The following is a 14293-nucleotide window of genomic DNA, read 5'->3' on the forward strand; positions in this document are numbered from 1 at the left end:
AAGCAGGAAGAGCAGATGCCAGCAAGGAATCAGATGTATCAGGAGGAGGAGGAGGAAGAGGAAGAGAATATGGTAAAGGCAGCAGAGGGGGAAGAGCCTCCGGCTCCGGACAGTCCAGGACAGGATTTATTAGCTACCAAAGTCATCTCACAGACCCCAACTCCCTCCCCCAGTCCACATTCCTCCAAAACCTTTCTATTTCTACAAAGAGACATAAACGCTTGCGCATACATCAATTCCTCCCATTTACCATTCTGCCGGCAGAACAAAATCAATTGTAAGATAGTATTATAATTAACACTTCCCTCCGGAGGCCAATGTTCTTGATCATCTAGCTGATAGCGTGGCCATGCAGTTTCACAGAAGAATTTAGCTTTCTTCCTAGTCATAGGATCTCCACCAAACTCTGCCCAATGTCCCAATGCACAAGAGAGGGGGGTACATTTCCTAACCTTACTGTTAATAGTACCCATCTCAGGGCTGCCTTCCCGGTCCTGACCGTCCGACTTACCTGGGATCCAGGGATCTGTTCTTAGTCCTCGTCCTCACAGGGGAAAAATCACTGGTCTTGGACTCGGGCCAGACAGAATACTTACAGAGATAATCCCAGGCAGGCGTGCTGACGGTAGGCCTTATGCCCTTTCTACCCTCTCACCCAGGTGCCTGTTACTGATACTTTCACTCTATGGCTTTGCACCGTTAGGCTACTGCCGCCTCAGCAATCCAGCTCCCCCTGAAACAAAAGTTTCACCGGGAAAAGAGATCCCGGGGCGCGCCTGACATTTGATAAGTAAGAGCTGTGTCTGGTCGTCAGCTAGTCCGGGCAAAGTTATCTAAGGCAGTCCCATCTGGGTCGCCAAAAACTGTTGAGCCCCAGCTCAAGTCTGGGATCGTGCCCGGTATGCAAAAGCCAATAAAGATACCAGGGGTGAAAGTATAAAGATTTATTGCTAGCAATACAAGGTGCAAGCGGAATAATTTCACGTAACAAGCACACAGAGTCTTAATTATGAGCATCTTTTATACAGGAGTATTGGACCTTCATAAGCATTCTTGTTTGCTAATTGGTTATAAGGGAGTGACGCAAGGAGTTCTTTACTGAGCATGTCTCTATACCTGTGTTTTAGCTATGTATCTCATTTCCATACATGTATGTTTCATTAGCATACTTTCTCCCCACCCAGGGGTGTGATTCTCAATATTCAAATCAGCTCTTTGCCCTAGTCCTCTGATTCTGCTTTTGTTTTCAAGCCTCCTTTATCTAAGACTGTCTCCTCCGTATCATTGCAGATGGGCATTAGTTACATAACAGAGACTTTTGCTTGGGCTTTGTATAGTGGTTTCTAGGTCGAACCTGACAAGCTGAGTCCCTTTAGTGAATAATACAAAGAGAAGGGATCTATTCATAGATTCATAGATGGTAGGGTCGGAAGGGACCTCAATAGATCATCGAGTCTGACCCCCTGCAAAGGCAGGAGAGTGCTGGGTCTAGATGACCCCAGCTAGATGGTTATCTAACCTCCTCTTGAAGACCCCCAGGGTAGGGGAGAGCACCACCTCCCTTGGGAGCCCGTTCCAGACCTTGGCCACTCGAACTGTGAAGAAGTTCTCCCTAATGTCCAGTCTAAATCTGCTCTCTGCTAGCTTGTGGCCATTATTTCTTGTAACCCCCGGGGGCGCCTTGGTGAATAAATACTCACCAATTCCCTTCTGTGCCCCCGTGATGAACTTATAGGCAGCCACAAGGTCGCCTCTCAACCTTCTCTTGCGGAGGCTGAAAAGGTCCAGTTTCTCTAGTCTCTCCTCGTAGGGCTTGGTCTGCAGGCCCTTAACGATACGAGTGGCCCTTCTCTGGACCCTCTCCAGGTTATCCGCATCCCTCTTGAATTAGGAGATCAAATAAAAGATGGTTAAGAAGGCCTGGGAATATATTAATTGAGGCCCCAAATCTGGAAAGCATCTCTGTTCAGGAATGCAGTTAAGCATATGTTCAAGTTCTGTTTGAATAAGAGTGCAGTGAAGAATACACCTGGCACTAATGTGAATCAGCGTTTTATCTCATTCCTTCACCTAACCTGGCTGGGGCACCTTCAAATTTGCTTGTAACAAAGCTGCTTCCAACTGTCACAAAAAACCATCATCTTGTTCATAAATTGTGTTCCATCCCCTTAGGGATCAGGAGATCTAGCTCATGTCCTTTCTTGTACATATTTTGCTTTTGATTAATCTGGCCCATTACTTTAACTCAAGAATGGTGAAATATGTTGCTGCTTTCTTCAGCTGCTTGATATTCATTGTAGGTTATCTGCATATAATTGCTCACATGCACACTTACTAAATTTCTAGAAACCAAACATGTTGTTGCAAACTATTGGAGAGGTGCAAATAGGATTTAGCCTTTAAGGAACAGTAACAGGAAACCTGAATTATTTCCATTTAAATAAAAGTACTATAATTTCAGTATAGTTACATTACAACTGTGATACAGTTACCCCCTGGTTATGCTTCTTTCATAAATGTATCACTATAATATCTGCAAAGTTCTCCATGTGACCAACAATAATTATGGTGTAGACATGTGTGTGTTAATATTCCTGTGTTCTAATAGTAGATGTATTACGAATCACATCAAAGAAGTAATAAGCATGTAACCTTTAAGCTTCTAGTTAAACATCTCAGATATAATTTAATGTTGAAAAGTAATACCTAATCTAATTATACAGTAATTACAGTGCTTTGTTATAATGTGACCTCTAAAATTAAATGCATTCACAACTATTTCATTTTCATAATCAGATATCTAAAACTAGGAGTCACATAACTTAAAAATGTAGAAATATATATATAGTTTTGACATATCAGAAAAAGAGGTTCAACATATTCTTAAGTCAGATATGGAATGAACCCTATGATTAATTATAATACAATGCATAAAGACATAAATATACAGATATTTTAGTATTTCTGCATGTTAATGATAAAAAATATTTTAGAGCATACTGTATTAACATGAATCATTAGTTAAGGGAATAAAATCAACATATCACTTTAAAATTTTAGTAAAATATATTGCTTGCTTTTTCATTAAAAAAATATGCTAAGTTTTCAAGCATAAATAATAGACTGTATTAGTTGGTGAGTTGTTTTACTTAGTTTGTTTTAACATTCCATTATTTACAATGGCTGACTTTAATACACACACACACACACACACACACACACACACACACACACACACATATATATATATATATATGTGACAAAATTATAATAGAGTAATTTTATGCTTTGAAAATTTTGGAGCAGAAGTTATGACAAAAAACCTTTTACTTTCTTCTATATCATGGAATGCTGATTTATTGAATACTAGATATATTCATACAATGAGTCTGCCAGAGCCTCTGTATTTTTATATTGCACACTTTGTCTTAATAATGCCTTATGAACTTTTGATAAAATGAATTAAAATATATTTATGTTAAATCCAATAGCTGCTACTGGAGCATTTGGAGTGCCTTGTTTCAAGACATGAAAGGTCACTGAGGATGACAGTGGTGAAACGGCAAGCACAGTCCCCCTCAGGAGTTTCCAGTGAAGTCGAGGTTCTCAAAGCACTGAAATCTTTATTTGAACACCACAAGGCTTTGGATGAAAAGGTACAGTATGGAAAGAAGCTTACTTAAAAGCTTCTGTTGCCTGCTTTGCCATGCCTAGGATAGCATAGTATCAATATCGTTTTTTCAGTTCTTTAAGTATGTATTACACATAGGCTAGGGACAGAAGTTAAACATAAACCGGTTTTAGTGATTGGAAACTGGTTTAAACCTGTAACAGAACACAAGTTCAGTGCACATAAACCACTTTCAAAATGGCCAAAACTGGTTTAAGATAAACCTGGTTGGATGAAGTATCAGACTTGACTGATCTTCTGTCAAACTGGTTTATGGAAATTCTGTCCCAGGTCCCTTCCTAGTTAAAGTTAACTCATCCCAGGATGCTTTGCAGCCCTGGGCTATGCTGTCTGATCTAGCGGAGGATGGACTGCCTTACCACTTTGTTTCTTAGCCTGCTTCCTGCTGGTGTCTGTCAGCCCCTTAGGGACATGGGACAGGCAGGGGAACAGACCCCCAAATCCCCCTGGCCAGGGTCTACACAGCACATGGGGGGAGGGAAAGCCCCTGTGGTGGGGGCTTATTGACCCTTGGCAGCCTTTTCCCCTCCCCCTTTCCAGCTGATGATTGTTTTAGTGGCTGCCACAGGAGGGAGGGAGAATAGAATCATAGAAATGAGGGTTGGAAGGGACCTCAGGAGGTCATCTAGTCCAACCCCCTGCTCAAAGCAGGACCATCCCCGACTAGATCATCCCAACCAAAGCTTTGTCTAGCCAGGTCTTAATAATCTCCAAGGACAGAGATTCCACCACCTCTCTGGGTAACCTGTTCCAGTGTTTTACTACCGTCCCAGTGAGAAAATTCTTCCTGATATCTAACCTAAACTTCCCGTGCTGCAACTGGCGACTTGCTCCTTGTTCTGTCATCTGCCACCACCGAGAACAGTCCAGCTCCATTCATTTTGGAACCCCCTTTCAGGTAGTTGAAGGCTGTTATTAAATCCCCTCCCAGTCTTCTCTTCTCTAGACTAAATAAACCCAGTTCCCTCAGCCTCTCCTCAGAAGTCATGTGCCCCTCACCATTTTTGTTGCTTCTGCTGGGTCAGTACAGGCCTCCCCTGGCTTTCCTAATTGCAAACTGAATGTCATTTCAGTTGGTTATCACTTAGAGGAAGCTGCCTCGATTAAATTAATTCTGCCTTGGCCTTTTTGACTGTCTGAACTTAGCCATAAAGAACTTAGGATATCCAAAGAAAGTCCCTGAGAAAGTATATGCCATAGCCACGATGTATTTTAGTTCACAGGAACCATCCTTTGTGGTCAGTAGTAGTCAGTGTTGCAAAACAGTTCTGTGTAAATCATACCTCTGGCCTTTCTCCATTAAGCACTAAGGAAACTTACTGTCCCTGCATGTATCTACATGTGGGCATTGTATACTTAATTCTGAGAAAATATAGGCATATCATACAGCAGTTAATTTTACTGTGATTTTATTGTGAATGAAAAGGCAACATCAGCTTGTGCTCCTGATTAGACAGTAGTGCTAGCGCTTTTCTTTAAAACAATAGTTACTACCTGTAATAGAAATGTTTTTCTCAGGATGATATCACTCTGAATATCTGGGTGTTTCTTTTAATATTCATTACATAGATTTCTAAAATGCACCCACATATTTTGTAAAAGTTCTGCATGATTTTGAATCCAATCACTAAAATGAGTATTTGATTAGTTTTAACTTTAAGAATACATTAGCAATCTTTATAGACTATTCTCACTTGCACTATAAGTTTGAGGCATTTCTGTACTGCTGCTAGGGTAGTGCTGCCCACAAGCATGTGCCATCTGCTTGCTCCCACTTCAGAAGTGTCAATTAGGTCATATAGCTGTTGTTGTGCAGCCCCAGATGCTCACCAAGAAACATACATAAGACCCTGACAGCATTTCTGGACATGTGCTTAGGAGCTCGCTAAGCTGGCTAATCCTTTGTGTGAAGATGTTTTTGGCTGACGAAGATCTGAGTGAGGGCACTTTGTGCCCAAAAGCTTGCCTAACCTCCCTCCTAATTGTAGAGTTGATCTGATAAAAGATATCACCACAAATCCCTTGCATTTTGCCTAGTTCCTGGACATTTATGGACACACACTTACTAATTCCTGTTGCATACCAACCGGGAGCTAGTGGGTTTGGCATTTTTCTTGGTGATATTCCTGGGATTTCTACATATGTGTTCTCTTGGTGGTGTTAAGATGCCTATATTTGATTCACAGGCATGTTTGATGTTATATAAAAATTACCTACACTTATTTCAAGTCAAGCTTGTAGTTTATCTGTGTTTAGTTAGAGATGAGTGATACCCTATTGAGGTAAATAAGAGTGTAGTGGCTTTTAATTTCCCTGAACTATTTAGGTTTACTATGTCTTTCTCTGTAGCCAGGACTTACATAACCTTGTATTATTAATTATGTCCTTTTGAGAGTACTGGGGTTTATGGTATGATTCCTTTCTCACTTTTCGTAACATTAAAAGACTGATAAATATGTAAGAAGTAGGAGAAGTATATTATAGTTTTTGGTCCTTTGTTCCATATTGAACAAGTCATGAGAACAAGTGAATATTCAGCAAATAAACATTTTCCTAGTTATTTTGTACAGTTTTTAGCATTTAGGACATATGCAAAAGCAACTTTTGTATAGTCCTTCAGTAAAAGATTATGTATAGTGTATGTGTGAAGATAAATTTTCATCTACATTTTTAAGAATTGATTGGTATCTAGTTTTTATTCCTGTAACTGTCAACATCAGTAATCACTCATTTAAAATTGTTTATTTGACAGAAATATGCATCATATTCATAGTCTGGGCTTCTCTTTTCAAGTTAAAGTAGCAGAATCAGCCATCTACAAATCCCACTTGGAGGACATTTTATTAACCATAACTTAAAAAAATACAAAATGTGCCTAATTCAAAACTATTTTACTAAAAAATTATAATATAAATACATACATACATATATACATACATATATACATATATATATATATATAAAGCTACATTTGTCTAGTGTAAAGGGAAAGGGTGGTGTCTGTGTAGTATTGAATAACTTTATGCTGCTTTTTTCCTTGAAAGGCAATAAGTCATCATTTTTCTATAAAACATTTTGAGAACAACCTAAAAAACAAGAAACAAAGTTGTTTGTTTGTTTTTTTAAACATGCCACATAAAGTTAAACTGAAATACAATCAGGCATACTTGAGACAGGCATTTTTATAACTTTCATTAAGAATGACTATGCTCGAAGTGTATCACAGGCTATAGGAAAACTTGATGATCTGGAGTAGTATATAGGCATGTATTCCAGTATTTCACTACAGTAGTGGAAGATCAGGTTAGGGATCACTTAGTAAAGCTAAATGCTTTCAAATCAGCAGGGCCAGGTGGGATATACTTTAGGTCAGAGGTGGCAAAGTTCCAACCCATGGAGCCCTATCATCTGGCCCCTTGGTGCTGCCTTTCGGTCTCAAGAGTTGACCCACATGCTGTACGTGGCTTATGGTGGACCAGCCCCATGTGCAGGGCTTGGGACATGGACTGCACATGGCACTAGCACTGTCCAGTTCAGGGCCAATGCTGCACTCAGTGTCACTCTGGATGGTGCTACTCTGAACAGCTGGAGTAGGTGTCTTGCACACTGGATCTGGCATATAGGGCAGGTCCACGGGCCTGATCTGGCCCATAGACTGGCCCCATGAAACTTATCCAGTCCATAGTGCTGTATAACTTTGATCTCTGCTCTAGGGTACTGAAGGAATTGGCTGAGGTAATTTCAGATCCAGTGACTATTGTTTTTGTGAGCCAACAGAGGTTGGGTAAAGTCCCAGATGACTAGAAAAGGGCACATATCCCTTTAAGAAAGGGAAAAAAGGAGGATTTGAGGAATTACAGACCAGTCAGTTAGACCATCATACCGGAAAAGATCACTGAGCTCAAAGAATCTATTTCAAAGCACCTGAAGAAGATCCAGATTATCAGGAACAGTCAGCAAGATTCAGATTCACCAAGAGTGATTCAGATTCACCAAGATTCACCAAGAGTGTTAGTGTGTTTTTCTTCCTCTTTTTTAAGTACTGGTGAGGCCTCACCTGGAATACTATATCCAGTTTCGAGCTCTGCTCTTCAAAAAAGATGTGGGCAGATTAGGCATAGTCCAGTGGAGAATGGCAAACATGATTAGAGTTCTGGGAAGCATGAATTATAAAGAAAGGCTGAAAGAACTAGGCTTATGTAGTCTAGAGACTGAGGGGGGGAGATTTGACAACAGTTTTTGAATAACTCAAGAGTGATTATAAGCAGATGGATATAGATTTTTTTCTGTGACTGTAAAGGACAGGACTATAAACAAGGGCTTCAAACTGGAAATTTATGGTGGCAATTAGGAAGAACTTTCTGATTGATGGTGGTGAAAATTGGAACAAACTACCTAGAGAAGTTGTGGAATTTCCAATCCTGGAAATTTTCAAGAGCAAGTTAGGCAGATTGGCATGATTTAGTTAGGAATGATCCTGCCTTGAACAGGAGTCTGTACTAAATAACCTCCTGAGGCATCTTCCATCCCAACTTTCTTATGATCCTGTTTTCCGTTTGAGTTTGGTATTGAGAGTATTGCTCACAAGTAAAGGAACATGGGTAACTTACATAGTCATTTCGAGCAGATGCTGAAAAACTCTTTGCCATAAGACATTATACTATTGAATATGGTGATATATACTTTATAGTAGGTACCACAAATTTATAGAAAATATAGGAATGTCTCTCAGAGGGCCAGGAATTCAGGTATGGAGCTACAGGGACAGAGACTGGGACTGCCACTAAATTCCTACCAAAAGAGACTCAATGAACATGCAGGTCAGCAAGGGGGTTGGCAGTGAGCAACAGCTGCGCCACTGCTTGCCCTACTGTCACTGCCAGCCTAGATCCAGCCTGTAGCTCCCTAAAGTTTGGATCTGGCCAATGATGAGCCCCTCAGCCCAGATCCATTTTAGAGGTGCAAGTGAGTTTGATACTTCTGTTTTACAGCATTCCTAAACAATGTATACCTTCACCTAGGCTACCTGTTCAAATCAGTTCAGAAGTATGGACTGTTTGAAATAGATCAAGAGTACAACTTATTGGAAAATGGAATTTCCATCCTAAGGAAAATTCCAATATTTTGACATATTGTTTTAATCTCGTATCAGGATTAAATGTTGAAATATCAAAACTGAGTCTTTTTCCAAGCATATTACATTTGAAATCTTAATAAAAAAACCTCAAAAGCAGTGTACATTTTAGCCTAATTTGAACATTTCATTTACAGTTTCAACTCACTCATTTCCTTTCTGCAACGCTATTGTATGGTGTTGAAACCAGATTCCACTACAGTAATATCTGTGTTTGACTTCTGGATGCAAGAGTTCCTACATATACAATATATCACTGAAATAGTCATTGCTGTAATAGTTTTTTGAGTAAAACTAAACAGAGTTTTAAGAGGGAAAGTGGAGAAAAAATAAAGGTAGCAACTAGGCAAATTATAAATTTCTAAATGGAAAAATAAGTGGAGGCCAAGGTTGATAACTTTACTTTGCAGAGATTGCTTTGAGCTCTTTAATAACAATGTATAGTCAGGACTTATGTTTTAATTTTCCTCTCAGAGATGGTACTCGCTACAGCATAACAGCACAGCCATATACTAGGGCTCTAATTTCATGCTTGCTCAGAGAGAACAATGCTACTGTCATTGACCAGGTCACCAGCAACAATTATTGCCATATCTGGCTATTTCTTCAAGGCCTGCATTCTATGTACTCACTAAAGGCATCATCCTGCTCTATTGAACTCAATAGGCAACTTTAGGTGACTATGACTGTAGCAAGATTTTACTCTAAATTGCTATCAATCCTATTCTAGTTATTTTATGAGATCTGACAAGAGTTAGGTCAACTTCAGACAAAAATCAAACTCTCAGTTTGACTGTATTACATATAGGATGATGAGGGGAACATGTAAGAAAGAGGAATCGTAATTGCTGTCATCCAAAGTTACTTTATAAGAGATTTGTTAAAACCACCCTTCAGTAATAAGTGAAAGAGAAAAGTATTTGTGTAAGCCTTTCAAACAGTATTATTCATATATACACTATTTTAATAATATTATTCAAAAGGCTTAGAAATTATTTTTCCATTGTTATAATGCCCTGTCTGGGAATATTCATTGTAGTATATAGGAATAATTGAGGTTTAAAATATTTTCTTTTTTGAGTGGATCTGAAAGAAACATTTAGTATTTCCATGGAAAAGAAAAACTGTACCTTAACAAATATCACTGGTACTATTATGTTGTCATTTTTTTGTTATGGCATGTATCAATTTTTGGCCGTATCTGTTTATATTATTGTATCAAAACTGTTAAATCTTCATAGAATCATAGAATAGAGGGACCGGAAGGGACCTGTTGTTGCCCTGTGGGGTCAGGCCAACTCTCAGGATCTCAATATTGTGCTGTTAGACAGGAGGGTGTAACACAATTGCACATATATATATATATACACACACACACACACACTACCAACTCAGGCACATACACATCCAAACCAGCCTAGGCACATGCATACCTATCACCAATTCAAGCACCTACACACACTATACAGACCAAAAGTTAGACACCAATCAGTTGTCAATACCCACACACTCCATACACATACACGGATCACTAATTCGTATATCATGCACACGACATGTGTGTGTGTGTATATATTCACCAGTTCACACACATACCACCCACCTACACATATACACACAGGTGAGTTCCTAACTTGGATGGTACGGTATGTATGTGTGTGTGTGTTTGGGGTACTTGGGATACCTGAGGGAAGGTTAAAGTGAGAGAGAAAGTGCAAGGAGTGAAAGTTGCTGGAACTGGGATTAGAATGGGTAGACTAGAGAGAAGCTGGGCTGAGGAACTGAAACTTGGGGTTATTTAAGGTCAAGTGGCCCCAGGGTTACTCAAGGTCACTGGTGCAAGGGAAAAGCCCGGTGGCAAGGAGGAGACAGCTAGGAAAGAAACAGGCAGACAACTGGGAGTTTGTGGGGGCAGATAAGTGGTGTCAAGGAGGAAACAGTCAGAAAACAGACAAAACCCCAACTCAGGGTTTCAAAATAACAGGTTTATTAAACAGACAACACACTACTAAGCCCCATGAAGTTATTGGTTCACACACAGACACACGCACACGTACACACACACGCACACTCACTCACAATGGCAGCAGGAGAAAGAGACTCAGTGGAAGGGTTGGAGTCCAGGTAGGGAAGAGAAACAGAGTTCAAGTCCTTGGTTGAAGAGAGGGTGGGGGTGATAGCTACCTATCCAGGCTGGAAAGAGGTCATTGTCCAGCAGGTGTTGTCCAGAGTGGGGTCGCCAGCAGGGCCTCTGGGTGGATAGGTGGTGTGGCATGGTGCTGGTCCAGATGGAGAAGGCGTTCCAAGAAGTCAGTGTTCACTACCCCTTTTTATGGGGAAGACTACCTATGATCTCCTAGGGGAGGGCCTGTCCAGCAAGGTTAGTCCTGTTCCAGATATTCTTACTGAGCATGTGCAGCCTTGGCACAATGGTGGATTGCCTCATCTTTTGTTTCTTGAATGCTGAGGGTGTTTCCAATGGCTGGGTTGTTGGTCCAGGTATTGGTTTTGATCGTTCGGTCATTCAGAAGGAGCTATTTTTAGACCTACTGCCACTGTCTCTCAAGCACCCTCATTCATCCCCATTTATTCAGGAACCAAGTTACACAGCAGAAGTAGGTATGAGTCATAGGTTACACAACAGGGCATGGGGAACAAGATGGAGACTTGACAAACAAAATGGAAACTTGACATGACTTAACTTACATATGTAGGTCTAAATCATATAGTATCAGTAAAACAGTAATATAGAACAGTAAAAATCAATATAAACATAATAATTATACAATATAAAGAAGGAGAAAAAACAAAACAAATACAACTTGCTACCAAAATAAAATGTTGAAGCTTATCCTATGTCTTAGCTCACTTATACTTATCTATAGGGAATAGAGAGGGAGAGACAAAGTCAGAAATGGTTGGGGAAGGGGAGGGAATGCATTTTTAAATAAAACAAAACAAAAACTGGGGTTTTGCTACACTGTAAGATAATCAAGTGTGGTTCCCTCCCATATGGAGGAGGTTATTGGGCTCAAATGAACTCAAGGAGGTGCTTGTCCAGCCTCTTCTTGAGCACCTCCAGGGATGGCGACCGTACCACCTCTGCTGGGATTGTGTTCCAGATTCTAAATACCCCTATGGAAAATAAGTTTTTCCTTATGTCTAGCCTAAATTTTTCCTTAATTAACTTGTGCCCATTGGTCCTCATCCTCCCAAGGGGTGCTTTTCTGAAGAGTTGCTGCCCTAGATCTTGGTGTTCACCCCTGACATACTTGTAGCCAGCTATCAAGTCACCTCTCAGTCTTCTCTTATGCAGACTGAACAAACCCATTTCCCAGAGTCTCTCCTCGTAGGGCCTATTCTCCAGGCCTCTAATCATATGGGTGGCCCTTTTCTGTACCCTTTCAAGCTCATCCACATCTTTCCTAAAGTGTGGTGCCCAAAACTGGGCACAGTACTCCAGCTGTGGCCTCACCAATGCCGAATAGAGGGGGAGGAACACCTCACTGGATCTATTCACAACACACATTGACTGATGCATGCCAGAGTTCTGTTTGCCCTGCTGGTGACTTCATCACATTATTGGCTCATATTCATCTTCTGGTCAATTGTCACCCTGAGGTCCCTCAGATGCAGTGTCAGCCATTGGACCACCACCCATCATACAGTTATGGTGAAGGTTCTTCCTACCCAGATGAAGGACCTGGCACTTGTCCCTATTGAACCTCATCTGACTGTGTTCAGCACATAGGATTGGTCTGTCAGGGTTGTCCTGGATCCTTATCATCCCTTCAGATGTGCTCGCATTACCTCACGGCTTGGTGTCAACCACAAACTTAATCATTGAACATTCTACTCCCTCATCCATGTCATTGATAAAGATGTTAAGGAGCATGAGCCCAAGCACTGATCCCTGTGGGACACCACTGGAGATGGCCCTCCATGAAAAAAGCCGTCCCATCAATTACAACTCTCTGAGATCGGCCTCTGAGCCAGCTGCCAACCCACCTCACTGTAGACTGGCCTAGGCCAGTACCCTACAGCTTAATTAAGAGAATCTCATGGGAAACAGGATCAAAGGTCTTGCTGAAGTCCAGTTAAATGATGTCAACCTCATGTCTCTTGTCCAGCTGGTTAGTTATCTGGTCATAAAAAACACACCAAGTTTGTTAGGCATGACCTACCGTTGACAAAGCGGTGCTAGTTGTTTCTTAATACCCCACCAGCTGCGAGCTTGGTGATATAAAAAGACATGTTTCTGTTCTGTGTGTCATCTGGATTCTCTTAGTGGCAAAAGGTGCAAAAATACTTCCAGTGCACCAAAAGGTACCATAGAACCACATGCTACCAGAGAAATAATCCCAGAGGAACAAGTTAATCAAAAACAAGGTAGAAAAAAGTGCTTTTGAGTGCACATTGTATGTGGGAGAATATGGTATTTAAAAGCTATATATCAAGTGGGAATTAGCATATGAGGGATTAAAATGAAAAGCAGTTGCTAGAAATTAAAGCAGGATAAGTGGTTTGTAGTCGCATCTAAGAAGACCATGATGAAGGAATACCTTTTCAGTGCCAGAGAGGAAAGAAGTAAAATAGACATGTATACTATGCTGTGTTGTCATAATATCTATGAATAGTCTTCATTCAGTATATTTCTGAATCCTTGTTTAGTTGCACTTCACCCATGCCAAAGGAGGCAAGTATCACTGAAATACCTTTTATGGTAAGGCAGTGATGGTCCATTTCTGATGTGGCAAACTCAAGCCAATCCACAGCTAGTGGACACAGCGATGCAGCAGGCTCCCACATGGCTAATAGCCTGCATGCATGGTGTATGCCTGGAGCTGAGAGCCCCATCAGCTGAGGGAACTCCCAGTCATGGGAGCTTGCTGCTTGCCAATGAGTGGGGAGCTCAGAATTGCGGTGCACCATAGGATCTGATGTGTGATCCCAGAATCACGCCTTCTGCCATGCACATGTGGCATGTCAGGAAGTACCACTGTGAAGATAGTCCCATAGTGCCTTTATCTGCATGTTTGGTAGGGGCCTTAGTAACATTTATCATATATATAAATAGATATATAATCAGAATATTCTTATCTAAGCTTCATATTTTTACATCTCAATTGGCAACCCTTAAAGCAGCATTTTTTTTTTAATAAATTTGGAAGGGGAAGTAAAATATATTATAAGTTTGTTGTAAAGTTTTAAAAGTGCAATTAGTCATTAGCCATAATTAGACTTCAGAGTTCAGTATGATTTATGTTAGGGCTGGGTGAAATTTTGGCAGCTGTTTCATTTCTGAGATGTTTCAGGCGATTTTGGCACCTGAAACACCAAATCTGAATCAAAATGGAAGGCTCTGAAACAGCTCCAAAATAATCAGAAGGCTCCAAAACATTTTGGAATTGTTTGGGAGAATTTCAGAGTTGCAGACCTGGGTTTGCAGGGAAACAAAAACTAAGAAG

At 40.6% G+C, this 14293-nt stretch overlaps 1 protein-coding gene across 1 annotated transcript in view; it reads left to right on the forward strand.

The window, feature by feature from the left end:
- The window catches only part of PPFIA2 (PTPRF interacting protein alpha 2), a gene marked incomplete at its 3' end in the record, with an annotated part of 557753 nt that overhangs the window by 346619 nt on the left and 196841 nt on the right, over positions 1 to 14293 (forward strand). The window contains exon 4 of the mRNA XM_025215735.1: positions 3492 to 3656. Within this exon, the coding sequence (XP_025071520.1) occupies positions 3492 to 3656 (165 nt within the window). The remainder of the gene's footprint in view (positions 1 to 3491; positions 3657 to 14293) is intronic.

Source organism: Alligator sinensis, unplaced genomic scaffold (genome assembly GCF_000455745.1).
Source record: "Alligator sinensis unplaced genomic scaffold, ASM45574v1 scaffold976_2, whole genome shotgun sequence".
NCBI classification, from domain to species: Eukaryota; Metazoa; Chordata; order Crocodylia; family Alligatoridae; genus Alligator; species Alligator sinensis.